The following is a 27,975-nucleotide window of genomic DNA, read 5'->3' as shown; positions in this document are numbered from 1 at the left end:
GTTTTAGTTTTCCGTAATTGTACATTACCTTTGGTTTTGATAACTGGGTGCATATATATATATATATATATATATATATATATATATATATATATATATATATATATATATATATATATATATATATATATATATCAGGCAAAATCACAAGGAAATTGAATATTCGAAGTATTTTCCGTTTCCTTGTGGTTAAACCCCCATCCTATGTAGTACACTCACTATTTGTGTACTTTTTGTATATATATTCCCGGGCCTTTTTCTAAGGGTCCTGGGATAACCGTGGAAGTCTTTCCACATATGTTCCTTCTAATATCAGGGAGATGTGAGCTCCTTTGGAGTGGAAAGTTCTTTGACGAAACTGAACTTCCGATGATATAGCCTTGCCAAAGGTACCTTTTCGCTCGCGGTGTAACCTCGCGCAGGCGGAGTACGGTTACACACGTTATACACAAATCAGATTTAAAAATCAAGATACGATGAGTGGATATCAAGTGATAATCTCACACTATGAATATGAAAGCGGAAGAGAAAATATTTGCAGAACTCGCAAACCAAACAAAGTAGCCATGCGTACATCAAAGGCAGTTATGCTAGGATCAATGTGTGACACTTTTATGGACAGGATTACAGCGAGGGGTAACTGCCAATCTTTTCTTTGGCTTATATATACATCACCATTGTGCTTACTGGCTTGTATAGTATATCTATTACGGTATCTTTACTTCATCTGAGTTTTCCTGAGGCATGTACCTATAAACGCAGATTTGTGATAATGCTAAACAAATGAACGCGTGCAGTGTAAACATTCGAAAGGCTCTGTTCCAGATAATCTTGTTTTAACGAATTACCGTAAGTATACATTGTAGATACTTAAAAGCACTACTCTACCGAGTCAACGTAAAATTCCAATCATAAACTTTAAAATTCTTGAACGAATTTACGTTAAGCGTCGTGTGAATGTATGAATGATCGTTGCACTAGTTGAGAAGCCTTCGTTCACTTCAGCAGATTGAACACACGCCATGCCGATGATGTTTGTGAGAAAAATAAGAAACTGCGTGCATTTGAGCAACTCCATGTAAACGAAAAGTGAGTTTGAAGAGTTAACGATATTGCAGGATTTGAATTTCAATCACATTCTAAAATGGCTTCGAAGTATTTGCGCTGAAGACGAATAAGTATTCCCTGCTAAACACACACACACACACACACACACACACATATATATATATATATATATATATATATATATATATATATATATATATATATATAAAACTATATTTCAGTTTTCTTATCCTCCGCCCTTCTCCCCCCTCCCCCCCCTTTTCTCCCTCCCAAGTGCCCCCGGGGCTAGGTAGGTGGGTGGGTCTGTTTGGGTGGGGTGGGGTGGGGGAGTGGGTGCTCGTTTTGGACAACAGCCAAACAGAAGGTAACATTCAGGCGGCAACCCGTCCCAGGGTATCGATCTTAAACATGGAGAGGGAGAGTAGTCGTCTGGGTGCCCGCTGGTATCTTAGCTAGAATACAAGGAGCCTAGGCACCCGCCCGCCAGCCATCAACACCCACCCTAATTCACCCGCGCTCCCGACACGACCTAAGTGACATTTCACATGATAAAATTCAACGGTCAGCACGTCTAGTTCACACCTCAGTGGGCAAGATGATGCAGACCGCAACCACACCTTAATATTCTTGCTACAAACATTGACCCCTCGGATCACAACGATACCACTCTTGTGTATACTGATGACCTGATGTTTGACACGACCCTCTAGTAGGGTCATGTCAAACGCCAGGTCATCGTAAGAGAGTCGTGACACCGTGGTCAAAAGATGGGGTTAAAAAACGAGAGCTTTACGTGGAGAATACATCTCGTCAGGTGGGTCTTTGATGTTCAGCAGGTAATTAATTGCTCGTTATCACGTGTGCGGTAGTATAGAAGTCGTATGACCCCACATATCAGGTCTCGATCAATCAGTCTGTCTCACTAGCACGGTGTCCATGGCCGATTACTGTAGATTCAGTGATGCTGATGAAACTGGGGCCAGTTCTTTGGCAACTTTTTGTTTTTTTCATTTTATTTTTTCGTTCGCTAGAGTTCCTGTTCTGATTCTCCAGATCCTGACTGACAGCAATCACCATATGAACACACCGCGGAAAACGTTGGGATAAAAAGACAAAATTCCCGGCGTGATATCCGTCCTTCTGCCGCCTATATTGATTTCCAGCACCACCTCTCCCCCTCCCCCACCACCACCCTCTCCCTCCTTACCACCCCCCACAGCTACTCCTCCAGCAGTGCCACACTACCACCACCACCACCTCCACCATAGGCACGTTGCCACCCCCTCCCTTCCCCACCAGGTCCTTCAACAATCTCCTCTTCTCATGCCCTCCTACTACGACCCCTCTGGGAGGTCGCGGGGGATCTCAAATCTCCATCTCGCGCCCTTGTCTCTCCTACCCCCATATGATTTATCAGGTCAGAGATGTCGTTCCTATCATGCTTCCCTTCCCCCGTCTGCGTCTCCGCCGTCCCCTTCTGCTGCGTCTGCCTCTCCGACGTGCGTGCCTAACGGACAATCCCCATAATTCCACACTAGGGTTGTTCATCTCGCGCGTGCGGCGAAGCGGGATGATAATAATATTGGTACACACACAAACTTCTTATCTGATTACAAGAAGCAGTGTCTAATAACTTTAATTAATTTCCCCCCAACATGCGGCAAGACATGGGATATAGCAGTTATGACTATAAATATGAAGCTGAAATGACGTTAAAAGAACAATGATGTTACCATTTAGAAATCTTCGGTACACAGAACGGATCAGCTCCGCCTGAGATGATATTATCGGTGGCTTGCATGATGGCCGTTGCATATGCTACTGTCATTGGTCACTTTCCTTAAAATCACGCGTGGGCCATTGGCTCCCCGAGGCTTGCTCTTTCAGATGCAAGATTAGCCAGCTATCAGGCAAAAGATCCACGGTTCATTTGCGAAAGAATTGCATGAGGTACTTGTAACTATCTAATTAGCATTCTTACTCATTTGAGGGTCGTTCTTGGCGAGGCAATATACTGTGATGAACCGAGATAAAGGAAAGAAGCAAGACGTCCTCCGCCTGGCCCGGGTGGCTCTTGGTGTGGGGGAGGGAGGAAGGGGAGTGCAATGACGTCACGGGATAGCATTTAGGCACGGCCTTAAAGCTGGCCTGTCTGGCTAGCGGTGTTGCTATCCCCGCTTAATTCACGTTTAATTCTATTCAGAGACCTATATTTGTGGTCAGAGCCGAGCAACAAAGAATTTGTTGTTACACGCCCACCGTGAAATTTGCTTAAATAAGTAAAATTCTGCCCAACGGTACGATAAAGTATTTTTGTATAGTATTGGTCTGATTAACGGAAGGAGCGTTTCACGCAGTGCGAACGTTGGTGATTTCGTGTAACACTGCAATAACAGTTTAGTGGATCGTACAGTGTCTAAACAGCAACGCCATGTGTTATTCAATGGAAACAAGGTGAATATAATTAACTCTGAGGCTTGCTTGATAATGGGGTATAGCAGAGCGCTTAGTTTGTGTACGTGTGTAGGAGGAAACTGTCGGGGTGTATTGTGTAAATAGGTGACCGTTGTAGCATTGTACGTAGGGGTTAGGCTAATTATGTTAGTATAAGTGGATGCGGGTATGCAGGTGGATAATGCGATAGTGCATGGTAATCATTAGTGCTAGAATCATCAAGTAAAGTATAATGATGAAGGGATGTGGTTTTGTACTGGTCTAGCCAGGAGAATAAAAAAAGGAATTAGAAATCGATACGTAGTGGTTATCTTGCCGACTGGTCGGTACCTGTGTGTGTCAAGCGTTATTTTCTTGATTACTTTATTTTCGACGATTTATTTTTTTCCTAGCACTATCTCTGGTATACAGTGAGGTAGGGTAGGGTGACTTTGAGGTAGGTTAGGGTCGTGGGGACGGGAGGCGAAGACCCCTGGTTAGGGTCATAAAATATGGGCGTTTGAATTTGTTTTGCCTGAACAGTGCCTAGCCTTGAAAATGGCGACGGATATGATGAGTACTTCCGCGACCCTGGTGTACTTTGTGCAATACTGGTCTTTTTGCTCATCAGAACTGATATCTGCACGGATCTCAATATTTACAAAAGCTCCCCCTTTTCCCTTTTTTTTTTCTATATAGAAAGATGATATATCCAAATGAGAAAGTGGAATAAAGGAAAATAAACTCGCCAGTAACGTTTGACCTACAGGTGCCGACAAATCGGCAAAATAACCACGGTAATATCAGTATAGAGAGCAAAGCACCATGAGAAGAGTTGGAAATCAGGGTAAATATTTTCATCTGGTCTCATGAAACTCTTATCTTGCAATATGATTAAATTACAAGATCAAAAGCCATTTTACGTAATTTTATAATTACTTGATAAATACGTTTGCAGGGGTCTTAAGAAACGAAATCGTTCTCAATATTTTATAACGTTAAGTAACATAAACTCAAAAAGTTCACGTAAAGTCGGCCATAACTGAGCTTTTACAGCTTTCTATTTCCTGCTCCAAACTGTTATTAGGAAATGGCATTGATCTACCAATAAAGCGTAGGATTATCATTAATTTCGTTCAGTACGTACAGGGCGAGAAAGTGGTGTGTTACTCTGGTAGGACAGCGTACGTCATGCATGCTGGCAACAAATGTTTACTCAGTTACTTAATTTCTTGTTCCCCCCCCCCCCCATACTTGATCACCGTTTACCGCTTTAGCGAGGTAGCGTTAGGGACGGACGAAGAAGTGCCGCATCCGATCACATCCATTCTCTAAATGTCGTGTGTGATTTTTTTTTCTCACTTTTAATGAAACATGTACGCTAATTACGGTCTCGGATATGAAGTTGGTTCGTACAGCGATGCCATGCTCAAATTTTGTATCTATTTTAAACTGTCCATGGGTACCACATGATATTTTTTATATGTTTAATGCTGCTTAAAAGCGTACATCAAAATATTTAAGTTTTCGTCTTACTGAACATGGAAATATAATGCACATTTCCCAGGTCTTTTTCTAAGCTTTCTGAAGCAGACAGCCACATCACAAAAACATGTGCATATATCTATTTAGGGCTCATTTACGACGAAAAATATTAAAACTACCATAACGACACGTACAAAGGAAAGAAACACTTTACGGAAGATCTTGAATTCGCTGACATATTTGATAGAATGCTTAGGGTATCTTAATCACCAATGAACTAAGGATTGCCGAGCCAAAAAGTCTGGCATTTCCCCTCGCCGCTGTGCCATGATGTCTATCATAAAACGCCAGAGACCAAATAACAAAACGGGTCTGAAAACGAATTGCGACATTAGATATTAAATCATATATGGCGTACAATAAACAAGATATCCGTTGGTGCTAATTATTAAATCACATATACCGCATAATGTACAGAATATCCATTGGTGCCAGACTAAAAATTGAATCACACAGCGCATAATATACGTCATATCCGTTAGTGCAAGACTGGCCGTACGAATTACCAAATGGTCTTTAATCTTTCATACACTTTATTATAGACAGATACTATTATTATTATTATTATTAACATTATTATTATTATTATTGGTATTAGTGTTTTTGTTATTATTTTATTGGTGTTTTGTTGCTATTGTTATTATTATTATTATTATTATTATTATTATTATTATCATTATTATTATTGTTTTTATTATTATCATTATTATTAGTACTGTTGGTTATTATTACTTTATTATTATTAGTTATTATTCACCACTATAGTAGACTATTTATCAATAGGGAAGGCGGAAGCTGTGGCAGTGCGTGTTAGTAGATATGCGTAACGTATGCGGTAGCATAAGGTAGATGAAAATTGTTAACGTATGTAGGATTTGGCAAGAATACAGGTAGTGTAAGTAGATATGAGTAAGAGCACTAACATTTGTAGGTAGGTGAAGATGAGAATTTTGGTAGTGGTGTTAGTGAGAAATGTGGAAAGCGAGTAGTGGAGGGGAGAGTTGTAGAATGTTAGTTGGGTTAATGTTAGTTGGCGAAGGTTTTGTGGGGTTAATGTGTACAGTATGAGAGAGCCAAAGTTATTGCTTGTAGGTAAGTTACCGTATATTATTGTACCCTATCGTACACCAGAGAATCGGAAATTTTAAAAAAGTGTGAATTGAGTTGATTAATAGTCGATAACAAGGAGCGAGACTGTCCATAAGCCAAACTCACCCATGAATAACCTCTCAAGACTCCCACAATAGCTTCCTGGAACTGATATAAACACTGGAGACATCACACTGAAAATGGAAGACATTGTTATCATGCTTATCACTGGCAACTGAGAGCTGTGACGTCATCAGAAGACTTGCCGGCGTGATGGCGCTTGTGGGCGGGCGTGTGGGTGGCTGGGCTTGGCGTTTTGTTGCCACAACACTCGAGGGGGAACAGCACAAGGGAAGCCTCTAACACTCATTATCATCATTTGCCACAACAGTCAGACTAGTTTATCTTTAATTCTCTATCTAAATACATCATGGAAGAGATGGCAACAGTTCCCCCTCCCTCACCTTAGTGCGCATCACCCAGGCATCGACGGTGTTGTTACCGACTCTGCACGTCACCCGCCCGACGCAATCACCTGGTACATATGCACGTCCGACGAGCCGCTGACGCAGGTGTTTCGCTGGGATGGTTTGTCAGATTTTTTAACACCTGTATCTCTGACGCAGCCTTGCCCTACACCTTTATTTTTATTTTTGACGAAGCTGTGCCCTACACTTGTATTTTCGACACAACTGTGTCCTACACTTGAATCTTTTTTGACACAATTTGTGCCCTACACTAATATTTTTTTTTTTTTTTGCGACACAATAGTGTCCAGACTTAATCACTGTAACTGGAAGACTTGGTTACCACTCAGGTTAACTCTGAGAACGTGGGATGAGAATCCCTGGAAGACACGGTATAATAAGCCTGGTGAGCAGTGTCAGGCAAGCCCTCCGGCAACACCTTCGTCAGGAGTCGACGACGACACTGCTGCTGATGCTGCTACTGCTGCCTAGGGGCTGATGCAGCCACTGACGGGCATCTGCAGGCGATGATCTGACACAGCAGCCTCCGCCTGCCTCCTCCTAGCTCCACCTGCCGCTCGTGAGACTCGACAGAGTGCTGGAGCACCGCCATTTTGAAACCCAGTTGATTATTGCTTCGTAAACTCTTGAGTGATCCACCCCAAACATTCCTCCCTCCTTCAGACAGTCTCCTAACGTGATGCGGTCAGGATGATTGAACTGGGATGTATAGACCTTCTGGTGTAGTGCCGCTTTTCTACAAATGGTCCTACTGTATACTTTGTATACACGAAGATATTCAACCCAGTGCTTCTGGAAGCACTAGAAGGGTAGGCCAATTTGGAAGGCCTCGACCAGGGCATAGAATGAGGTTGTGATACCAATCACGCCGAAGAGGAAACCCAGGAAAATCACAAAATAGTCGTAAGCTATGTCCCCCAAGTCTAGCTTCCCAGCCTTTATCTTCAGATGGAAGTAGCAAGGCCAGATGAAGGACAACATGGTGCCTGTGAAGGAACCGATCAGCCCCATGAGAATGGCGAAGTGAGGGATGGATATGGCCATCAGGATAGTGAAGACCACGATGAGTACGCGCAGGCCCAGGGCCCACACCTTGAGCTCACCGTCCAACGCCCACACGGAGGGGAAGGAGGTCTTCGGGCGGCCGCGGAAGAAGGTGACTTCGATGATCTCAACCGCGGCGTAGTAAGGGAGTGGGTAAGAGAGCATGGCCTTCACCACGAGGATGAGGTTGACAAAACCTTTGAATGTGGGGTTCGGGAGGTTGTTTGTGATGACCTCCTCGGTGTCCTCTGCCCATGTGAGGAACCCGACGTAGCCAAAGAGGGCCTTGAAGATGGCGGCGGCGATGTGACTCCAGTTTAGCATGCAGGTAAACTTGGAGCGATCGATCAGGTTGTACTCCAGCGTTGGCAGGAAGATGTGCGACGTGTAGCTGAAGACGATGATCCCCAGGGCGATGGGGAACTCGAGGATGTCTATGCGGAACATGACCTTGGACCACGCCCAGGTCGAGGCGTTCCCGATGCAGTAGGCGAAGATGATGATGTTGATGGCCAAGTGGGCGATCATGCACCAGAAGGAGAGGGTCGAGACGTGGTGCAGGTTCTTGAGGAAGCCGCAGGGTAGGAGGACGATGCCGCAGATCATCATCCAAGAGCGGGCGTCGATGGGTCCGTTGGGGAAGCTGCCGATCATAAGGTCCCCACACAGCACCACGTACAGGATGCACGTCATCAGTAGTTCGATCAACTGGCGGGGGGGACGTGACAAGACTTAAGACAAGACTTAGTTGGCGGGGGGGGGGGGGGGGGTTTAGACACGACCTGTTGACTGTAAAGGAAAATCATTCACGTGATTTGGTGGGATAGAACGGTTAGTGATGAGAAGGCGGGGGAAAGGTCGATGAGCTACGAAAATAGATGATTAATGAGCACTAGAAAATATTGGTTGACCAGTACGGAGTAGACAGTTGACAAGATTAGAAGGAAATTAAGACATTAAGGAAAAGGAAATTGTGACATGGAACAGATGGTTAGATGAAAGGGAGGCTACTGAAATGGCTAGGTGGTGGGGAGGCTTCTGAAATGGCTAGGTGGTGGGGAGGCTACTGAAATGGCTAGGTGGTGGGGAGGCTACTGAAATGGCTAGGTGGTGGGGAGGCTACTGAAATGTCTAGGTGATGGGGAGGCTACTGAAATGGCTAGGTGGTGGGGAGGCTACTGAAATGGCCAGGTGGTGGAGAGGCTAATAAAATGGCCAGATAAAATGGCATGATAAAAGATTGGAAAGGCTACTGGCATAATAAGTGGCTGACTGTGTGGTTGCACGACAGGGAGGCTACTGGGGAGGTTACCAGCGATCATGGCAACTGCAGATGAAGGGAAGGCCACTCGCCTAGCATAGAAAATACGGGGAATAACAGGTAAGTCAGGAGGGCTAAGAGACACTAGTGGGAAACTCTGATGAGTAACTGGGGAGCTTGCAGGATGATGGGAAGGCCACTGCCACAGATGGTAAGTGAAGATGAAGCGCCCTTTTCCTCACACCAGAATCGACAACACTTAGCGTCATAACCAGCGGGCGTGGAAAGACCTTGAGCCATGAAGCTCTCAATCATAATAACGGGCCAGCGTAATAATAGCCACAGAGGCTAATAATAGCGTTCTTGGGGAGGAAGGAAGGAAGGAGGGGGGGAGTAGGGTGCGTTTGGGTGGTTGAGGCTCCTCCCTACCTGGGCGGTGTTGACGATCTTGCCTCCCCACTTCTGGCCGAAGACCTCCCGAGCGATGCCCTTGTAGGAGGACCTCACGCGGATCAACTGCCCCTCCTCGTTCAGCTCGTACAGGCAGTCGACCAGGATCTTGCCCGTGTAGCAGCAGATGTAGGCGATGCCCACCATGGCCACGATAGCCCAGTAGCCCCCGTGCAGCACAGCGTAGGGCAGGGAGACGATGAACATACCCTGTTGGGGGGTGGAGAACACCGTACAGTGTAGGGATACTGACTCAGAGGCGACCTCACCTCAACGTGGGTCACAGTGTGTGACTAGGGGACTACAGTGTTCCTAGTATGGGAGTATGTTACTGGGAGACTACAGTGTTCCTAGCGTGGGAGTATGCTACTGGGGGACTACAGTGTTCTTAGCGTGGGAGTATGCTACTGGGAGACTACAGTGTTCCTAGCGTGGGAGTATGCTACTGGGAGACTACAGTGTTCCTAGCGTGGGAGTATGCTACTGGGAGACTACAGTGTTCCTAGCGTGGGAGTATGCTACTGGGAGACTACAGTGTTCCTAGCGTGGGAGTATGCTACTGGGAGACTACAGTGTTCCTAGCGAGGGAGTATGCTACTGGGAGACTACAGTGCTCCTAGCGTGGGAGAGACATATGATTACATTCTACATATCATATTTTGCAAGGTATATCCCGTATGACTGACCCAATTCAGTATGACCCCCTCCTTACCATACACACCAAGTAATGGACAATACTTCGTCATAATATGGCCTATGGGACAATACTTTCGTAGTGGACCCCTAAAACTTATATATCTTGTGCTCAATACAGCCTACCCTGCCTATTATAATACCTTATCCTTCATCCTGTGTACATTATCATACCGTATGCAGCAAACCTCACACACCGTTTTCTGTACCTACCTACACGTTTTCTATTAATCTTACTCCTGACCACATACACGACATATCCTACGAGTTCGTCCTCTCTGTATGCGAAAGATTTGCACATCTTTACCCAACATACCTTTCAGTGTTTCACTTTATGTGATGAACATCCGCAAATACCACATACCTTAGAGAACACGTGCCCAACATACCCGTCACCACAACATGGTGAACATGTGGAGAAGGACGCGGGTAACACGCGATGGGCGAACATGTTGCCCCTCACTAGGCGAGGGCGGGCGTGGTGTGTGTATGTGTAGGTGGTGACCAGAGATCTTTGGTGGGGGCCAAGGGAATGTCTGTGGTGAGCGAGGGGTCAATGCTGAGGTGAGGCGACAGGCAGCGGTGTAAGGACGTTCTCCCCACAGGGAAGAGATGGTGGGGAGAGATCTTGGATACAGGGACGTTTCCCCACAGGGAAGAGATGGTAGGGAGAGACCTGGGGTACAGGGACGTCTCCCCACAGGGAAGAGATGGCGGGGAGAGATCTAGGGTACAGGGACGTCTCCCCACAGGGAAGAGATGGTGGGGAGAGATCTTGGGTACAGGGACGTCTCCCCACAGGGAAGAGATGGTGGGGAGAGATCTGGGGTACAGGGACGTCTCCCCACAGGGAAGAGATGGTGGGGAGAGATCTTGGGTACAGGGACGTCTCCCCACAGGGGAAGAGATGGTGGGGAGACACCTTGGGTATAGGGAAGCTTTCCCAACGGAGGATATCGATTGTGAGGACGCATCTGGGGCGAAGGGTCGTCTCCCCACGAGGGTGTCGTTGGTAGGGAGACACCCAGGGGTGTAGGACATTCTCCACACGGGTGGTGATCGTGGGGAGACATCCAGGGGTGTTGAAACGTCTCGCTGACGGGTATGGCAGTCATGGGGAGACATCTGGTGGGGTATAGCGACGTCTTTTCAACGGGGAGCGGCGAACATGGGGAGACATCTGGTGGGGTGTAGCGACGTCTCCTCACGCCAGATAGTCACTTCTTACAGATAGATCACGCTGGACACATGTGCTTATATTTCAGCATTTAAGTGCGAATGCCTGAGGTTACTCCGCGAGTGAAAAGTCACCTCCGGCGAGGTTTATATGATTGCCCAATAGACGAAAAGGAGTACAAACTCGTCTTGGGACTTCTCACTCTATAGGAGTCCATCAATATCCTCCTTCTGGCTTGTAGCGCAGCCTCAGAGGTGCATAAGCCCCAGTAGAGAACAATGATAATAACACTGTCAAAGTGTCTGTAGGTGTCTGTGATGATAGTGAACGGTTTATTGACTCTGCAGCTGTGCAGCTGAATAATGAACACGAGAGAAAGTAAAAATGGTTAGGCCAGAAAACGGTTAGGTTGGGGGAGGTGGTGGGTTAGACAGTCTTGTCTTTTCACGAACACTGGGGTGACGGGCGGCAGTCTACCGCTGATTAATGATGTTCACAAATGGTTGGGATGGGACTGCTCTTGTGGCGGATTCGCTCGATGCGTTTGTGGAGCTGAAGTGCGACTCGAAGACGGGGGATCATTCGTTGTCAGGAGGTGACGACAGTGGAGAGAGTGTTGCAGTAGCTTCATCCCGAACTATTAAGCGAGGTCCTGGTGATGGATGGAGTCGGAAGACCCGATGTGTTGAACGTCTCTTGACTGGTGGCATAGGAGGGGGCCGAGGAGGATCTAGTAATGCCCTTCTCTGCGTCTTTTCCAGTAGCTGCCGTTGTGGTGGACAGGGAGGACCAGGCGGGAGAGGAACAGTGGCTTTCAGAAGACTGAAAGTTGTGTATATGGTCTGGAGTTTAAGGTGCAGGGTGTCCAAGCGTTGGGAGTCTACCAAGAATGTAGACGATATTTGGAAGATAGGATGATGGTTATTAACGCCTTCCCACCGACGGGGTTTATCATGTAGGGTGCTCGATGGCATGACTGACTTACAGGAGGCTGGGACCTAGTGAGGCAGAGGGACGTGGGCAGAGACCTGGAGGAGAGGATGACATACATGATAACTGTTGTTGGTGACGGGGTTGGCGGTGGGCCAGTGATGTAAGTGGGTCTTAAAAGTTATTTTGGAGGGCTAAGTTGGCGGAAGAGTAACCGTCAGTGCTCACTCCAGTCTTAAGAGTCGCCAACATACTTCCATGAAGCTGGTGTATCCACCAGCGTGTCACATATAAAGACTGGGGAAACACAAGGGCCCCGTCTTTTGAGTCGTGCGGGACACAGGAGGCGAGGGACTGGAAGGTAGACCTAGCCTCTTGGAAGGCTAATAGTCTGACGTCGGCTCACTGAGGAAGGCTGAGAGCCATGGGTTGAGACGTTCTCCACAGCCTCAGGTTGATGATTCAGATGAGGACTGTGTTGTTGTTAAGTAGGTCGGAAATTTCGTCGCGACAGAGAAGGTATAAGAGGCCATCATGTCAGGCGTTGGTTGAGCGGCTCTCCATATTACCAAACCGCTGAGGGTCGACGGAACTTGTAAAGTCCGTCTGAGCTCAGATTAAACACCAAACTTTCACAGAACAAACTGGGGATCGGGGCTGACGGTGATGGATTGAAACGCACCAAAGAAACTGTGATCTTGTCGACTCTAGCATTGGGGAACATCCACAGTCTTCCAGTCAGCCGGGCATTTTGCTTGCTGGAGGGACGCAATGGGGTACAGGGGTTGGGCCACCTCGTAGGAGAACTCCATCTTGTAGAGCTTCGTAAGTAAATAAATGACTATAATAAAGCACTTCACCTCGAAGCTCCGTAACCCACTGGAGACTTCAAAGTCTTGGACTGTCTCAGGTGCAAGGGCCGGAACGTGAACTTGTAGGAGGCAGCTGGCGTCAGTCTTAAAGAGAGTCTCCGGCAGATGGAGGTGGTGAAGCGATTGTCAGCAAGTTGAGCCGCTGCTTCATTAACAAAGTAATCAAAACAGGGAAAGGCGGGGGACTCAGCTCGTTCCAGCCACGCAACTCCTCCAGTTTCCCCATACCCTAGGCTTGTTGCTAGACTGCCTCAAGTCTTGTAGCCCTGTTCGGTAATAAGATTACTTTACAACATGCATTTCGCGAATTACTTTTGTTGTGGAGGGCCTTTTGAGAGGTTAGCATTGCTTGTGGTAGAAGACCCAGTGTTCGCCGCTGTATTATATAACCCTCAGGGAAAAGGCAATGGTTGGGTTTTGTGATGGTGGTGACGATGACGCAGTTTCTTCATTCAGTCATTCACGCTGAAAGAATGCAGTCATTCAGTTTCTAAGTCATTCACGCTGAAGGAAGTCAGTCCAGTGGAGTCCAAGCGATACAATGCCCAGAGTGACCTCCCGCACAACCCGTGACTGGTCTTTATGTCTTGACATTAGGGCTAGGATGCTGGGTCGTTGTGGGCGCGGCGGACCATAAAATTGATGTATGTGTTGTGACACGAGTGACACTGGCTGGGATGAAAGGTACTGGTCAGTAGCGGTGGCTGGGATGAAAGGTACTGGTCAGTAGTGGTGGCTGGGATGAAAGGTACTGGTCAGTAGTGGTGGCTGGGATGGAAGGTACTGGTCAGTAGTGGTAGCTGGGCTGAAAGGTACTGGTCAGTAGTGGTGGCTGGGATGAAAGGTACTGGTCAGTAGTGATGGCTGGGATGAAAGGTACTGGTCAGTAGTGGTGGCTGGGATGAAAAGTACTGGTCAGTAGTGGTGGCTGGGATGAAAGGTACTGGTCAGTAGTGGTGGCTGGGATGAAAGGTACTGGTCAGTAGTGGTGGCTGGGATGAAAGGTACTGGTCAGTAGTGGTGGCTGGGATGGAAGGTACTGGTCAGTAGTGGTGGCTGGGATGGAAGGTACTGGTCAGCCCCCATCAGGAAGGAGGAGGTCACGAGTGTCCTGATCGAGCGTGGAGAAGATCTACAACGTGTGATAACTACCGGTGTTCCTGCAAGCATTTCCCCGTCCCGTATACGTGTCCTGTAGCCTCCTTCGTCCCGTATACTTGTCCTGTAGCCTCTTTGATCCCATATACATATCCTGTAGCCTCCTCTGTCCGGTATACATATCCTGTAGCCTCCAATGTCCCGTATACATGCATGTCATGTAGCCTCCTCGGTCCCATATACATGTCCTGTAGCCTCCTTGGTCCCGTATACATGTCCTGTAGACTCCTCTGTCCCGTATACATGTCCTGTAGCCTCCTCTATCCCGTATACATGTCCTGTAGCCTCCTTGGTCCCGTATACATGTCCCGTAGCCTTCTCTGTCCCGTATACATGTCCTTTAGCCTCCTCCGTACCGTATACATGTCCTGTAGCCTCCTTGGTCCCGTATACATGTCCTTTAGCCTCCTCCGTCCTGTATAAATGTCCTGTAGCCTCCTCTGTCCCTTATACATATCCTGTAGCCTCCTTGGTCCCGTATACATGTCCTGCAGCCTCCCCTGTCTCATTTACATGTCCTGCAGCCTCCCCCGTCCCATATGAATGTTCTGAAGCCTCCCCCTTTTCGTGAACGTCTCAAAGCGCCTCCTCCCACATCCTATGTCCCCTCCTGTCAAAGTGCCCCTTCCCCGTCCCTCATATCCGACAGCCTCTCCCTCTCACGCCCTGCGGAGTTCCTCTCCTTACTGAGACCTCATCCGTTCCTCAGACGTCCTACGGTGTCCACCCGTGTCTCATACTACGGCGTTCCCATCTTCGGCCTCTCACGTCCTTAAAAGTCCTTTTACCTTCATTCCTTATGGTTACGAGTCCCCCTCACTGTCCCAGCGTCCCTGGCCGTGTTCCCCCACATGTTCTACGGTGTCCTCTCCGCTTGGGGCTGCGGGGCCGGCCGAGTCGCCCGACACAAAGGCCTCCATTTCACATATTGACCGTCATCAGACTCCCTCCCAGAGCGGGTGGGAGGCCAGGTCCAGCACGACCCTAGGCGACTGGAGACTAAAGCTATGAATACCTTGAGCGTTGAGTGGAGGGGGCTGGGTTGTGGCAATTGGAGTATTTTGGGTTGGGTTGGGTTGGGTTGTGTCAGTTGGAGTATTTTGGCTTGGGTTGGGTTGTGGCAGTTGGAGTATTTTAGGTGTGGTTGGGCTGTGGCAGTTTGAGTTTTTGGGGTGGGTTGGGTTGTAGCAGTTGGAGTATTTTGGGGTTGGGTTGTGGCAGTTGGAGTATTTTGGGGTTGGGTTGTGGCAGTTGGAGTATTTTGGGTTGGCTTGGGTTGTAGCAGTTGGAGTATTTTGGGGTGGTTTGGGTTGTGGTAGTTGGAGTATTTGGGGTTTGGGTTGGGTTGTGGCAGTTGGAGTATTTTGGGTTGGCTTGGGTTGTAGCAGTTGGAGTATTTTGGGGTGGTTTGGGCTGTGGTAGTTGGAGTATTTGGGGTTTGGGTTGGGTTGTGGCAGTTGGAATATTTTGGGTTGGGTTGGGTTGTGGCAGTTGGAGTATTTTGGGTTGGGTTGTGGCAGTTGGAGTATTTTGGGGTTGGGTTGGGTTGTGGCAGTTGGAGTATTTTGGGTTGGGTTGGGTTGTGGCAGTTGGAGTATTTTGGATTGAGTTGGGTTGTAGCAGTTGGAGTGTTTTGGGGTGGGTTGGGTTGTGGCAGTTGGAGTATTTTGGGGTGGGTTGGGTTATGGCAGTTGGAGTAATTTGGAGGGGTGGGGTGAAGGGGTTTGTTGGGGGGAGTTTCTTGGCTTGGCCGTGGAGAGATCAAGAAAAAAAAAGTTTCGAAAGAAAAACGGAGGGAAAACGCCCTCGGCTCAACCGAAGTGTTCCATTGTCCAAAGAACGTGGGAGGCTCCTGTGTCAATGGCTCTGTATACACTGTCTGTGACGAACTGTTGTTGCCAAGAGCGTCTGTATACATACGTACGGTCCACGCATCATTGTGAGCACTGGTGGCGGTGCGTCGGGTGTGGGCTGAGCCTCCTGTCTGACGGGGGCGCGTTTTTAGCAATCCGGCCCTAAGTGTCGTGACTGCGCACCGGACATTTCTTTTGTCCATGCCAGTCAGGCTTTACACACTGTTGTCTCAAACGATATTCATGATTAAAGAGAGATTCTGGGGCACATTTTTTTTCCATTCTTTTAGTATAATATTCTGTATCTTGACTCGTCCAGGAACTCTGTACCTCAACCTGTCTACTTGCTCTTTGCCTCGGTCACTCTCTATGGCTCGTCTCACAACCTGGGGCCCACTCGAGGCAGCTCTATTACCTGGGTCCCTGGTGCGGCTCTATAACCTTGGGTGTCAGATAGAGAGAGCCACGGGGGTAATTAGTCTTGTGGGCGACCACTGACAGCGGCGGGAGACGAGCTCTTGCCGAGCGTCGACGTTGATAATTGCCACACTCCGGAATCAATCACGTTTCTGTACGAGACATTTTGAGGGATCTCCTCCTCCCCGCCGCCGTCGTCGTGGAAATATTTACCAGGAAATGCATACGCGAGGAGAAGTGTTCGCTGCACGAAAAGTCGCCACTTTTGGTCGAGTTAGTTTTACGCTACAGACATTGGAAGTTTTTTATTTTTAAACGGGGACTTGGATAGTACGTGGTAATGTTATATACATACATTATTTTGATACTGATTAAAAGATGTTGGTGATTACAAGTAAAGACAGGTTGGCTTCTGGGTGAGTACGTGACAGAGTACTCGAGGATAATAACAGTTTCAGTAATTTTTTTTTCCCTCCAATTCAAGTGCTCGAGTCGAGCGGTTGAGTAAGAGCCTAGGGCCTTCCGCCCACTAGATATGGAATGATCAAACGGAAGTATCATGAAGTGATACATGGGAGTGCATGGGAACAACGGGGAACACGATGATCCATGACGAGGCGAGCTGCTGTGATGTCCGCAATCTGCAAGCCAGAGATTTCTGACCACTGTGCCAAATACACCAGGGGTTTCTGGCCGTTGTACCAACTGTATCAAGGGTTTCCGATCATGGCAACACATGCAACATGGGTTTCCGGCCATTGTACTAGTCATACCAAAGCATTCTGGATATTGTACCAAATACAACGCTTTTCGATGGTCATGCTGAATACCATAGGTTTCTGGTCATTGTATCAGGCACACTAAGGGTTTATGTTCATATAAAAGTTTTGACCACGATACCAGGCATACTAAGGGTTTCAGGCCATTGTACCAGGCATACGAAGGGTTACAGGCCATTGTACCAGGCATAACAACGGTTTTAGGTCATTGTTCCAAGCATTCCATGGGTTTCAGGCCAAGGTACCAGGCATACCAAGGGTGTTAGGTCATTGTACCAGATATACCCAGCGTTTCTGGCCATTGAACTGAGCACACAAAGGGCTCCAGACCATTAAACTAGGCATACTAAGTTTCTGGTCATTGCTCCAGGCATATCAAGGGTTTCTGGCCGTTTTATCGGGCATACCAAGGGTTTCAGGTCGTTAGACTAGGCATACCAAGGGTTTCTGGCCATTGGACTAGGCATACTAAGGGTTCTAGACCATTGTACTAAGCATACAAAGGGTTTCTGGCCATTGTACCAGGCACATCAAGGGTGTCTGGCCATAGTGTCAATCGTACCAAGGGTATCTGGTCATTTTACCTGGCATTCTTAGGTTTTCTGACCATTTATCTGGAAATACCAAGGGTTTCAGACCTTTGTGTCAGTCTTACCGAAGGTTTCTGACTTGTGCAAAATATACTTTTTTTTTTTTTTTTAATCCACTGTATCCCACACATATGCATCAAGGGTTTCTAGCCACTGTGTCAAATGCTCATTCATGGTTTCGGACCATTATGCCAGCGGTACCACAAACACTTGTGCGTTTACTCTTGGCCAACATCTTTAGCCTAGTCACCATCTTCGTCAACCCTCCTCTTTTGACATTTCTGAGCTATTTCGTTCCTACTATCTTGGCTACCACTACGATCAATACTGCACGTACACTCTCATATTCAACTGTATCTTTCTCTCCTTCACTAGTTCCATCACCATTTTTTTTTATCGCTTTTTGCCCCATCTTCAGATTTGACATAATTTTCACCATTGTCTCCAATTACTACTTCATTATCACTTTGAAAGTCACTGTCAAAGTCATCAATTTCTTTGCCATCTATGTCATATTTTCCATTATCATCCTCGCTAAGCCTGTATCATTTTCACTATCGACATGACCATATGTATAATTATCATACTTCAGCCAGGACACTATTCAGAATCGTCTTTTAACAGCCATATCTTTCCTCATTTTCAGGTATGATAATTCTCATAATTTTCTTTTCATGTTTATATCACCTTAGTACCTTTGGCATCACTTTCACCAACACCCACTACATTAATCTCCATCTTTATTGTCATTATCTGCTCACCGTCATATTCATTATTTAAATGCAGCACCTCGAGCTTCATATTCACATCGTGTCGACTTTCATTTTCACACCACATGTCCTCGTTTTCACTGTCGTCATTTTCTGTGTCACATTCACGTCCGTGACCATCACCAGACAATCTGTCATTTTCATTATAACCACCATCGTCATAAGAACCATCACACCTTCCTTTGCATGTTCATTGTCACGGTCATTTATCACAAAAAAAGCTTATCGTCACTTATCTTCACTATGGTCATCTGCCATTGCACCAGTGTTACCTTCAGTTCCACTTCCCGACTACACAAACATATGGAAAGACATGGCACACAGTAATACATAAAGATACAGTGAGAACACTCTCTTCCCGCAACAAAGATAATAATCACAATGTGATATAGATGTAAATTTCTATACATATTTGCATATACATGCATGTATATAAATGTTCACACATGCATGTTAAGACATAACCTGCGCGCTCTGAAACCTTCACACACACACAACAAGACCGAAGGAATGCAATTCACTGTGAAGTTATAACCACCAGTTTAAAAACTGAAGAATTTCAGGTGTTCATGGCAATTCTAAGACTACGCACTCTTTTTTTTTTTTCATACATACTCGTCATTTCCCGCGTGAGCGAGGTTGCGTTCAGGAACTGATGATTGAGCCTTAGAGGGAAAACTCCTCATTTGGCCCCTTTCTTTGTTCCTGGAGGGGAGGATTTGCTGCTCTCCGCTCGCAACCCTTTTAGTTGTCTTGTACGACACGCAGGGAATACATGGGAAGTATTCTTTCTCCCCTATCTCCATATATATATATATATATATATATATATATATATATATATATATATATATATATATATATATGCTGATAACCACAAGGAAAAATGTAACACAAGTACTCATATTTCCTTGTGGTTATCAGCAAATACTTATACCACGTGTGCTTATGCTTTGACGTCTCTAGGTTCTGATTGGTCGAAATAAATTGCCTAAAAATATGGCCGACAGGATGCTATGCTCTGATTGGTCTAAATCAGTCGCACGTCATAAGCAAGACATTGGATTGGCTGGCCAATGTTTACATCTTCAGTTCTTCTTTTCCGAGCTGAAGAGTGAGATATTAGCAGTGAAAATTCTCTCCTGTCTGGGTAAAAAGATTCAAATTACTGGTAAAGTGGCGGTTGTACAGAACATAAGGACTTTGACATTGCTAGTGAATGTGTTAATCTTATGGTGACAATTGTGTTTAAGTGTAAACAGGACATCATTACAAGTGTCAGTGTCGTACAAGTGCTGAAACGTGGACAAGTGATGCCTTTATATATATATATATATATATATATATATATATATATATATATCGGGTCAAGAGTAGCCTTGATGGTCCCATAAACTGTCTATAGACGAAGACGATAGCTACAGTTCCAGGATCGTATCTCTGAGCTGGGAGACCATGGGTACGGTTGTTTCTAATTTGGTTTTATTTACGAGAAAATATCGACGAAAATCGCATCAGTGGACTCCTTAAGCATTTGCAGCGATCACTTTTAAAATACGTAAGGTTAAACTCTTTTGATTGGATTTGACTTTATTTACATTTCATGTTAAATTCCTAACCCTAATTGATCTAAATTAGTCAAACGTAACTATTCTTGGAAATGATCATTGCAGATGAAATGGAGCTCTCCTATTCTTAAAAGCGTCCACTAATACTATATATATATATATATATATATATATATATATATATATATATATATATATATATATATATATATATATATATATATATATATATACATAGAATATATAGATTCGCCACATCCCTATAGAACTCTCGCCCCCGTAGCCTACCAGCAAGGGACACCATCCCGAACCAGTTAGCTATTATGAACGATAAAAGATTTAGAAAACTAAAGAAAACTTCTAAGTGGTATTTCTGAGTGACTTTTTTTTTAGTTAAGGATCTCGGCTATCCTGTGTTTCGAAGTCTTCTTTACGGCTGGAGTTAAATTAGCAACACCGACTGTAACTTAATCTAAGTAATAAGACTTGAGAAAGCTTTCTTGATGAAACTGAATTTTCGACCAAGGTGAATACGAAGACAGTGGATGTCTGGTTCCTGAACGGAAGTTATTCGTCACTGGAATTTTTTTTCCGGCATCTCCGATACGAAGAGATTCTGAAAAACTTGGGCCATCTACCAGTGTGTGACGACTACACGTTTCCTGCATCAGCTTTAGAAGTAAAATCAAGTAAGTTACTGCCAAGTCCGATTCATAATATCCTCGCTCTTGTTTAATGGGTTAGCTAGAGCATGACACATGAAGTCTTTTAGCCCTTTCAATATAGCCCAGCTGTACCTCACTTCTGCGCGTCCACACCATTTTGAACGATGTTATCCTTTTCATCTTCTGGTTAGTGCATGTATTTTGTTTGAAAATTTTTTCTCTTAGAAGGAAAATAGGTCACAGGAATATATATATATATATATATATATATATATATATATATATATATAGATAGATAGATAGATAGATAGATAGATATCCTGACCATGACGCATCCATTGGCTGCCCATTGTCGAGCATGCGCATAGGTTCGAATCCTGGTTGCGGTAGTCGGTCCGGTCCACAGTCAACCCAGCTTTTCATCCACCCCTAATGGTTGGTCGATATAATGGGTATCTGGCTCAGGTACCATTTACCGCGTTAGCGAGGTAGCGTTAAGAACAGAAGACTGAGCCTTTTAGGGAATATCCTCACTTAGCCCCCTTCTATTTCTTTTGGAAAATTAACAAACGAGAGGGGAGGATTTCCAACCCCCCTATTCCCTCCCCTTTTAGTCGCCTTCTACGACACGCAGGGAATACGTGGGAAGTATTCTTTCTCCCCTTTCCCCAGGGATAGTTTACATATATATATATATATATATATATATATATATATATATATATATATATATATATATATATATAGCGTTAATGGGATGGCTTTGATTAGGGCCTCAGCTGCCCATGCAGCCTCGGTTAACTTTTCGGAAAGCAGACGAAAGCTTAGGAAGGTTTTCTTCTATTTTCCCGAGTTATGATTTTGCCTACCCCAAGGTACTATTGTCGATCAACAATATATATCATAAGGCACTTTTGAGAAAAATACTGCCCAGGTGCATGTCGCCGACACTACGCTTGTCGCATTATTATCGTAAGGCGTTTCCGATCTGAAAGTTCTTTGTCACGTGATTATAAGTACTTTTTAGCATAGTTTCATGTGATGCGATTTACTGAGCCAGAACAGGTAACAGTAGCTTACGGTGATAATGGTAGATTTTTTCTTTATTATAATATTTCAACAGTGCTACATCATATGGCAGTGGCTATGTAAACTTCACTGTAGTGGCATGACAGTTACACGGTGACTCATGGCCGGTTACTGTGGGTCGATACTAGTTACGTTAACCCCAAGGGAGGCCACAGTTAACCAAAGCACATCGCTGTGATCCAAAGCAGGTCACTGTGAGATGTGGCAAGTCTGTATGAGCCAAACCAGGTCACTGTGAGCCAAGACCCAAGACAGGTCACTGAACAAAGGTTATATTGAACCAATTCAGGTCTCTGGGACTTAAGGGAAGTCTCTATACTTTAGGTAATTATGATCATGATTTTAGGGTAGTACTTTGTGGCTCCGAGAGCTGAAATTGAACTCTGATTAAGTTGCCAATCAGTTATTCTAAATTTACGAATCCTGCTAAAATTAGGTTGTGAAGATTTTTCCCAACCTGCTGTAAAAATAGCGTATTACGATTCCTTCGTTATGAATTTTGCAATACATATTCTGGCTCAGGTGGATGAATTGTCGGTGAAATTAGTCTCTTGTTGCAAAAAAATTGTTAAGTTGTTATTTCTGTTTGTGAAGTGTTCCAGAGATTATATTCCAATAGTTGTACATTTTCTGGTCGAGATTTGTTAAAATAATCCATCACCGAATTTAGAAAAAAAAAGAACATCGTCGGTGATCAAACATGGAGTTGATCTTTGGTATTTGTTAGCGATCACGAATATTTTTGTGTTTTGTGAAGCATTCACATAATCCTGTTCCACGAATGATAAACGAGGTTGGCGCGTACGTAGGAGTATATATATCTCCAAGGGATCATCACCAGTGGCTTAAGCGATTTAGTTGCCCGAATGGAATCCGGGCGTGTCTCGTTGACATGCAAGTTTACGGACCACCCTGTTTATTTTTCTTTTTCTTCCACTTCAAGCGACACTATTTTTCACTGTGTAGAAAATTGGATTTGAATATGGTTCAGAAACTGTGCTTTCTATCGCCGGTGTAAAGACATGCGTAATGTAGGAAAAGGAAGTAAGTTCCTTTCGTTGCTGAAGTGTAAAGCGTATATGCCGAGGACTTGGAAATCCTTTTAACTGAACAAGAATCGTTTCAGTACATTCGAGTACAGTACATTATCGAGTACAATACATTAGTGCACCAGGCAAGACAAGACCACCCCCCAGTGCACCAGGCAAGACAAGACCACCCCCCAGTGCACCAGACAAGACAAGACCACTTCCCAGTGCACCAGGCAAGACTAGTCCACCCCCCAGTGCACCAGGCAAGACAAGACCACCCCCCAGTGCACCAGGCAAGACAAGACCTACCCCTAGTGCACCAGGCAAGACAAGACCTACCCCCCAGTGCACCAGGCAAGACAAGACCACCCCCCAGTGCACCAGGCAAGACAAGACCTACCCCCCAGTGCACCAGGCAAGACAAGACCACCCCCCAGTGCACCAGGCAAGACAAGACCACCCCCCAGTGCAACAGGCAAGACAAGACCACCCCTCAGTGCACCGGGCAAGACAAGACCACCCCCCAGTGCACCAGGCAAGACAAGACCACCCCCTCCCTCACGCGCTCTGAGACCACTACACCCGTTTACAAACCCACAAACCCGACCGTTGACTAGTATACTTCAACGGTAAACACGCCATCTTGGGAGTTGTAGCTAGTCTGTCGGTGACTCACAGGGTCGAATTCTTTAAAAGATAAAAAAGTAAAAAAAATAAGTAAACATAAGGGAGCCTATACCGATTCACTCTATTCCTTTCACACACTAAGACTAATTTCAGTACAGTTTAGATATGGTATATAGACATGAAATATAAGGTTTCAAACTTCCATTTCATTAACACCGAACCAGAGGCGTGGCTGAACATCATCCCTTGACTGTTTCTTTTTCAGTTCATGTGTATTAATGGTTCATATCTTCGATATTCATTTAATAAGATTTTAAAGAGAATACAAGCCAAGCCGGCGGCTGCAGGCCTGATGAAAATCAATGAAAAATGGGGGGGTGACGTGTGAGAAAAATGGTTGAGCCAGCAACCTAAGCGCGACCCGGAGTTACTACCAAGACGGCGAGGGAGTTGTTGGCGAGGTGTGGGGTCAGTCAGGGTGTTGGCGAGGTGTGGGGTCAGTCAGGGTGATGGTGAGGTATGGGGTCAGTCAGGGTGTTGGCGAGGTGTGGAGTCAGTCAGGGTGTTGTAGAGGTGTGGGGTCAGTCAGGGTGCTGGCGGGGTGTGGGGTCAGTTAGGGTGCTGGCGGGGTGTTGGGTCAGTCAGGATGTTGGCGGGGTGTGGGGTCAGCCAGGGTGTTGGCGAGGTGTGGGGTCAGTCAGGGTGCTGGCGGGGTGTGGGGTCAGTCAGGGTGCTGGCGGGGTGTGGGGTCAGCCAGGGTGCTGGCGAGGTGTGGGGTTAGTCAAATTGTTGGCGAGGTGTGGGGTCAGTCAGGATGTTGGAGAGGTGTGGGGTCAGTCAGGATGTTGGCGAGGTGTGGGGTCAGTCAGGGTGCTGGCGGGGTGTGGGGTCAGTCAGGGTGCTGGCGGGGTGTGGGGTCAGCCAGGGTGTTGGCGAGGTGTGGGGTTAGTCAAGTTGTTGGCGAGGTGTGGGGTCAGTCAGGATGTTGGCGAGGTGTTGAGTCAGTCAGGGTGTAGGCGAGGTGTGGGGTCAGTCAGAGTGTTGGCGAGGCGTGGGGTCAGTCAGAGTGTTGGCGAGGCGTGGGGTCAGTCAGGGTGCTGGGGAGGTGTGGGCTCAGTCAGGGTGTTGGCGAGGTGTGGGGTCAGTCAGGGTGTTGGCGAGGTGTGGGGTCAGTCAGGGTGTTGGCGATGTGTGGGGTAAGTCAGGGTGTTGGCGAGGTGTGGGGTCAGTCAGGGTGTTGGCGAGGTGTAGGGTCAGTCAGGGTGCTGGCGAGGTATGGGGTCAGTCAGGGTGTTGGCGAGGTGTGGGGTCAGTCAGGGTGTTGGCGAGGTGTGGGGTCAGTCAGGGTGTTTGCGAGGTGTGGGGTCAGTCAGGGTGTTGGCGAGGTGTGGGGTCAGTCAGGGTGCTGGCGAGGTGTGGGGTCAGTCATGGTGCTGGCGAGGTGTGGGGTCAGTCAGGGTGTTGGCGAGGTGTGGGGTCAGTCAGGGTGTTGGCGAGGTGTGGGGTCAGTCAGGGTGTTGGCGAGGTGTGGGGTCAGTCAGGGTGTTGGCGATGTGTGGGGTAAGTCAGGGTGTTGGCGAGGTGTGGGGTCAGGGTGCTGGCGAGGTGTGGGGTCTACCAGGATGTTGGCGAGGTGTGGGGTCAGCCAGGGTGTTGGCGAGGTGTGGGGTCAGCCACGGTGTTGGCGAGGAATGAGGTCAGCCAGGGTGTTGGCGAGGAGTGGGATTAGTCAGGGTGTTGGCGAGGAGTGGGATTAGTCAGGGTGTTGGCGAGGAGTGGGATTAGTCAGGGTGTTGGCGAGGAGTGGGGTTAACCAGGGTGTTGGCTAGGTTCGGTTTATGTCTGGGTGTTGGCGAGGTGTGGGGTCAGCCAGGGTGTTGGTGAGGTGTGGGGTCAGTCAGGGTGTTGGTGAGGTGTAGGGTTAACGAGGGTGAAGTGTAGGGTCATCCAGGGTGTTGGTGAAGTGTGGGGTCAACCAGGGTGTTGGTGAAGTGTGGGGTCAACCAGGGTGTTGGTGAAGAGTAGGGTCAACCAGGGTGTTGGTGAGATGTAGGTTAAAACAGGAACACATAAGGAGGTAGCAGTGTATCATGAATTTTCCGAGCTTCCTGGGGATATATGCGAGTACAAGGGAAGGACTTTTTTTTTTTTACTTTTTTTTAAGCTGGGACGGCACGGGCAGCTGAGGCCCTAATCAAGGCCATCCTATTAACGCTACATGTGTATACCTTAGCCTTAGCCTGGTACCAATTTTATCGACCGGCCCTTAGGGGTGGATGAACAGCTGGGTTAAATGTGGACCGAGCCGCATCCAGAATTCGAACCTGTGCCCTCGACCATGGGCGGGCCCTGAATGCGTCACGACCGGGAACGTTAACCGCTACACTACGGAAGCCCATTGAGAGAAACTGATGGTCTATGACCAGGTTATATACTGGAGAACAGTAACACATGTAGAGTGAGCTTCAAGTGCTGTTTCGACGACACCTCTGTGGTGTCTGGAGGCACTAGAACCACAGAGACGTGAACTACATAGGTAGCAGCAGGTACTGCTGTGGCTGAGAAGGTCATTAGAATATCAGGACATCCTTTTGAGGGGATCCAATCGTAAGGTTCATCGAGAGAGACTTTAAATACCCATCAGTAGGTTCAGAAACGATCCAGAGAAGCCACAGAGTGGCTAGCAAGTTGGACCTCAAGGGATCGGAGACCTGGAGGCTCATACGGTAACACGTAACCATGATTTAGAAATGCTACGGCAGTTTTGGTCGTCGTCAGCAGTGTACAAGGGTATACATGGGAGATCCTGGTACATCAGAATTATCACTGAGGTACTAGGAGACCTGAAACTGAGAATAACACAAGCAGTAAGGGCGAAAGAATATGCCAAGGAGAGATTGATTATTAAGCAGGAAACTTTGAAATATGATTTACCAAGGTTACAGGGGAACCCCTCGATAATTAAGATGGGTAAGGCTAACGTGGAAGGGTTACTGAAACAGGCCAGGACGATCAGAGATCTGACAGGATGACTTGTGAGAACGAAACGGCATGGAGGACGAGGATAGACAGGACTAGCTAGCAGGACCTGGGACGTGTGAGAACTAGAACAGCCTTAGGGAACTAGGGCCACTAACGGGGATGGAAGAACATTGACGGAACAAGGACGACGGGGAGGAGCTAGGAGGACCAGGAAGATCAAGGAGGAACTGGCCAGGGATGAAATGAAGTAGGATGGGTCAGGAGTAGCTAGAACGACAGTAAGTGTCGAAAGCACTCGGAGAACCAGAAATGGATAAGGAGGAGAAATTGGCTGCACCAGAAAGAACTCAGAACACCGGGATAAGGCAGCAAGCAGGAAGTTCTGCGACGAGAAAATATGGCTAATAGGAGGAACTTTGGAAAAAATAGAAGGATTGAGGATAACCAGGAAGGAAATTAGGTAGGTCGGGGGAATTGGGGATACCTTGGAGGGATGGACGGTCGATGTTACTAGAGACTAGCTCCACTGAGAGGATGTTTTACCTGAATGGCGTTGGTGACGTTCCATCCCGCCTGCCACTCCGTGATCTGGTCATTGTCCGAACCCTCCACCCCAACTGTGGACACGCTGCTCATGGAGCCCTCTCTCTGCAGGGGCGGCTGTTGCTGCTGCTGCTGCTCCCCAGGGGGCGCCCCTTCCTCGCCCGGGGCCCCCTCGGCAGTGTTCACAGCAGTCATCTCAACATCACCACGGTTCCTTCCATGTTTGGCGAAGTTTAGGCGTTCGTCTGGTCCGCCCAAGCAGGATTCCGGCACGGAGCCCCTCACTCCGTCCCACACAGCGGCGGCGGCGCGGAGCACGCCCGCCGCGGGCGGCATGCGGAAGGGCATCTTCCTGGGGCTTGTGAAGTGGGTGCGACAGTAGGGCTAGTGAGCAGCAGGGCACGTCGCGAGCCGGCCACCTCAACACAGCGTCATCTTGCTATCGTCGGCGGGGCCTCCGCATCGTCTGCGTGGGGGACGATTGTGATGGAAGTGTAGTGGTTGTTGCTGCGACGTCGTTGGTGGTGGTGGTGGAGGCGAGAGGTTTGTTGGTTGGTTGGTTGGTTGGGGTGGAGGCGTCGGGCTGCGGCAGTGGCAGGCAGGCGGGCGTAGGAGCGGCCAGCGGTAGGACGGTGTGGCACCAGCACCCGACTGCCGGACCGACCCCCGTCCCCTGAACACGCCCGCGCACGCACACGTCAATACGCCTGCACACGCGCCGCCCCGCGCACCCGGACACCACTACCACCACCTGCCACATGCTACCATCCCTCTCCCACCACCCAGCCACCACTACCACCACCCGGCCACCGCTACCACCACCCAGCCATCACTACCACCACATGCTACCATC

The 27,975-nt window shown here is 47.2% G+C and overlaps 1 protein-coding gene across 1 annotated transcript; it reads right to left on the bottom strand.

The window, feature by feature from the left end:
- Positions 1-51: 51 nt before the first annotated feature.
- On the bottom strand, positions 52-27,809 carry VGAT (vesicular GABA transporter). The gene is made up of 3 exons (XM_071671838.1): positions 27,123-27,809; positions 9,358-9,588; positions 52-8,375 (listed from the first exon to the last, which is right to left on the bottom strand). The coding sequence occupies exons 1-3, from the start codon at positions 27,468-27,470 to the stop codon at positions 7,425-7,427; spliced, it is 1,530 nt and encodes a 509-aa protein (XP_071527939.1). The 5' UTR covers positions 27,471-27,809; the 3' UTR covers positions 52-7,424.
- Positions 27,810-27,975: the final 166 nt, after the last annotated feature.

This window comes from Panulirus ornatus, chromosome 17 (genome assembly GCF_036320965.1).
Source record: "Panulirus ornatus isolate Po-2019 chromosome 17, ASM3632096v1, whole genome shotgun sequence".
Taxonomy (NCBI): Eukaryota; Metazoa; Arthropoda; class Malacostraca; order Decapoda; family Palinuridae; genus Panulirus; species Panulirus ornatus.
Note: the sequence above shows the minus strand (reverse complement) of the source record. Positions and strands in the feature narration are given on the sequence as shown.

What these genes read in the sequence shown, in the direction of transcription:
- VGAT (XM_071671838.1), bottom strand. Translation starts at nt 27,470, where the DNA reads ATGCCCTTCCGCATGCCGCCCGCGGCGGGCGTGCTCCGCGCCGCCGCC. An exon ending in ACGTCACCAACGCCATTCAG is followed by an intron (nt 9,589 to 27,122) that starts GTAAAACATCCT and finishes ACCCCCCAACAG; the next exon opens with GGTATGTTCATCGTCTCCCT. An exon ending in AGATCGTCAACACCGCCCAG is followed by an intron (nt 8,376 to 9,357) that starts GTAGGGAGGAGC and finishes CCCCCCCGCCAG; the next exon opens with TTGATCGAACTACTGATGAC.